Here is a 2,288-nt window from a genome sequence, read left to right on the forward strand (position 1 = left end):
CTGGCACAGCTTAAGCCCATTTCCTCTCCTCCTAGCACTCCTTCTGGCCCATCTCACTCCAACCTCTCTTCTGAGCCAGAAAGTCACCCCTCAGCCTCCTCCAGACTAAAAAAAATCCCAGTTCCCTCAGCTGCTCCTCAGAGCTCTCACCAGTCCCATCACCCTCTTCTGGGCCCACTCCAGCTCCTCCATCTCTTTTCTATATTGTGGCACCAAAATCCACCCAGACTGCCCAGGAGACCTGAACGAGTTCATCTCACAAGGGCCCAAGGCTGTACCTGAAGGTAGCTGTTGCCCGCAGGGTCATCCATGATGAAGTGCACCTTGGTCCTTCCCTCTATGATCTGCACAAAGAGAGCACATCCAGGTATTAAGGTTTTTCCTAATTCTCCAGCAAGACCTGCAAACACACTTAGGCCATGCAAACATTTTCCTCAGTCAAAACCAGTAACGGCTCAGGACAAACGTGAGGGGAGGCGTGGGCCAGGCAGGGAAGGTGAGGAACGCCTGCCGAGGAGCTCAGGCACAGCAGCAGCAGCAAACCCATGTTTCAGCGTGGGGAAAATCAGGCGTGCACTCACTTCTTGCAGTTTCCCAAGGAACTCCTGCATCTTTTCTGCCTTGCTGGGCGTGGAGCTGTCACCCAGGGTGAAGGGGTTCCGCTCAACCTGGGGGAGCAGAGCCCACAGCATGAGATCCCTGCCCTGCAGCAGAGCCCGCAGGCGGGGGCCACGCCGCAGCAGGGAGCTGTGCAGGGCTGCTCACCAGCTCCAGGATGTCCTTCAGCAGCCCTTCCAGCGTGGTGAACTTCCCCCCCAGCGCTCCCATCCCCAGCTCGAACTCCAGCTCCGGGATCTCCACGCTGCAGGTCTCAGACTGCGAGGGCCAGCGGTGAGCGCCCACAGGGGAGGGCCCAGGGTCCTCGCCTGCCACGGCCACAGGTGCTGTACCTTGAGGACATCCCGTGTCATGTCGGAGGGGTCTGTGATCCGAAGAGTTATCCTGGTGCCTTGGGGTTCGATGGCTCCTCCAGACTTCACCTAGGGCCAGACAACAGTCAGCCTCACACACTTCCTACCTAAACCATCCACAGCTCTCGAGGAGCAAGCAGAGGCCAGGGAAGCCCTGCAACACTGAGCCACAAAAGCCCAGGCAACACTGCCCCTCCCCACCAGCCCCCTAAAAGCAGTCAGCCGCCATTTCCCAGCTCACTTCATTGGTCCTGTGCCCGCAGGAGTCGCAGTTGGTGGCCATGATAATCACTTCCTTGAAGTGTGGGATTTCTTGAGCGTGTGGTCAAGGAAAACTCCAGGAAAGGGAACTCTGAAAGTAGCAGCCTGTGCCCCCTCCACAGCCTCACTCCCTCTGGAGCTGCCACAGGAGCTCACTGGCAAGTCCCAAGACAGATTTGCACCCTGACGGGCTCCACACCATGCAGGCACAGTGGGAGGTGCCCGGGCAGCTCAGAGGCACGGCTGCCCCTGCAGGGACCCCACAAAGGATACGCACCAGCTTCATGTTGGTGCTGGCCGGCGCGTTGCACTCGGGGCAGTTGGTGTTGAACTGCAGCACCTGGGGTGCAGGAACAAGAAGGAGATTCAGAGAGTCACGGCCAGACCAGAGAGCCTGTCCAGGGTGGTGGGACCCCACCGCCCTGCTGAGTCCCCACCTCATTCCTCAGGTCCTCCACAGAGTCTGCTGGCTTCTCCTCCATCTCCTCTCCCTGCAAGAGGGGACACCAAAAGCAGTGTTACCACCCGTGCCTTAATTCAGGGTCAACCTCCTCCCAGCACAGTCCTGTGTGCAGCAGCAGCTCCCAGTTACCTCCAGCCCCAGCATGGCAGCCTGCTGGGGAGTCCTCCTGTAGTGGGTGACCACCAGAGCATCATCCTTCTGCGGCGCATGAGGGTTCTCCACGAAGCTGTTGCCCGAGGGATCGTCGATGATCTGTGGGAGGACACGGGCTCAGGAGCCACCCCGGAGCCCCCACTCCGCTCCCCTGGCACGGGGCAGGGCCGAGCCTCACGCCAACTCACAAAGGTGAAGGAGGACTGCAATTCTTTCAGCTGCTTTAGCTTGGCAATGAACTCGTCTATTTTACTCGCCACCTCTTTGTCCGTCGCCTGCAAAACACGTTTGAGTGATGCCAGGGCAGCCGATGCCACTGAGGGCACAGGGCAAGGGCGAGCGTGTGACGCTCTCCTCCCGGTGCCGTGTGACACCAGCGAGCACAGGGTGAACAGAATGGGTGTTTCCTGGGCAGGTGTCCCTGTGGAGCTTCCCCTGCC

The 2,288-nt window shown here is 59.5% G+C and overlaps 1 protein-coding gene across 1 annotated transcript in view; it reads right to left on the bottom strand.

Moving 5' to 3' along the window:
• Nucleotides 1–278: 278 nt before the first annotated feature.
• ZPR1 (ZPR1 zinc finger) overlaps nucleotides 279–2,288 on the bottom strand; it is a gene marked incomplete at both ends in the record, with an annotated part of 2,335 nt that continues 325 nt past the window's right edge. Inside the window, 9 exons of the mRNA XM_008943153.1 lie at nucleotides 279–344; nucleotides 582–668; nucleotides 766–876; nucleotides 951–1,040; nucleotides 1,213–1,283; nucleotides 1,506–1,572; nucleotides 1,670–1,723; nucleotides 1,825–1,947; nucleotides 2,037–2,164. Of these exons, the coding sequence (XP_008941401.1) occupies nucleotides 279–344; nucleotides 582–668; nucleotides 766–876; nucleotides 951–1,040; nucleotides 1,213–1,283; nucleotides 1,506–1,572; nucleotides 1,670–1,723; nucleotides 1,825–1,947; nucleotides 2,037–2,164 (797 nt within the window). The remainder of the gene's footprint in view (nucleotides 345–581; nucleotides 669–765; nucleotides 877–950; nucleotides 1,041–1,212; nucleotides 1,284–1,505; nucleotides 1,573–1,669; nucleotides 1,724–1,824; nucleotides 1,948–2,036; nucleotides 2,165–2,288) is intronic.

Source organism: Merops nubicus, unplaced genomic scaffold (genome assembly GCF_000691845.1).
Source record: "Merops nubicus isolate BGI_N331 unplaced genomic scaffold, ASM69184v1 scaffold31016, whole genome shotgun sequence".
NCBI classification, from domain to species: Eukaryota; Metazoa; Chordata; class Aves; order Coraciiformes; family Meropidae; genus Merops; species Merops nubicus.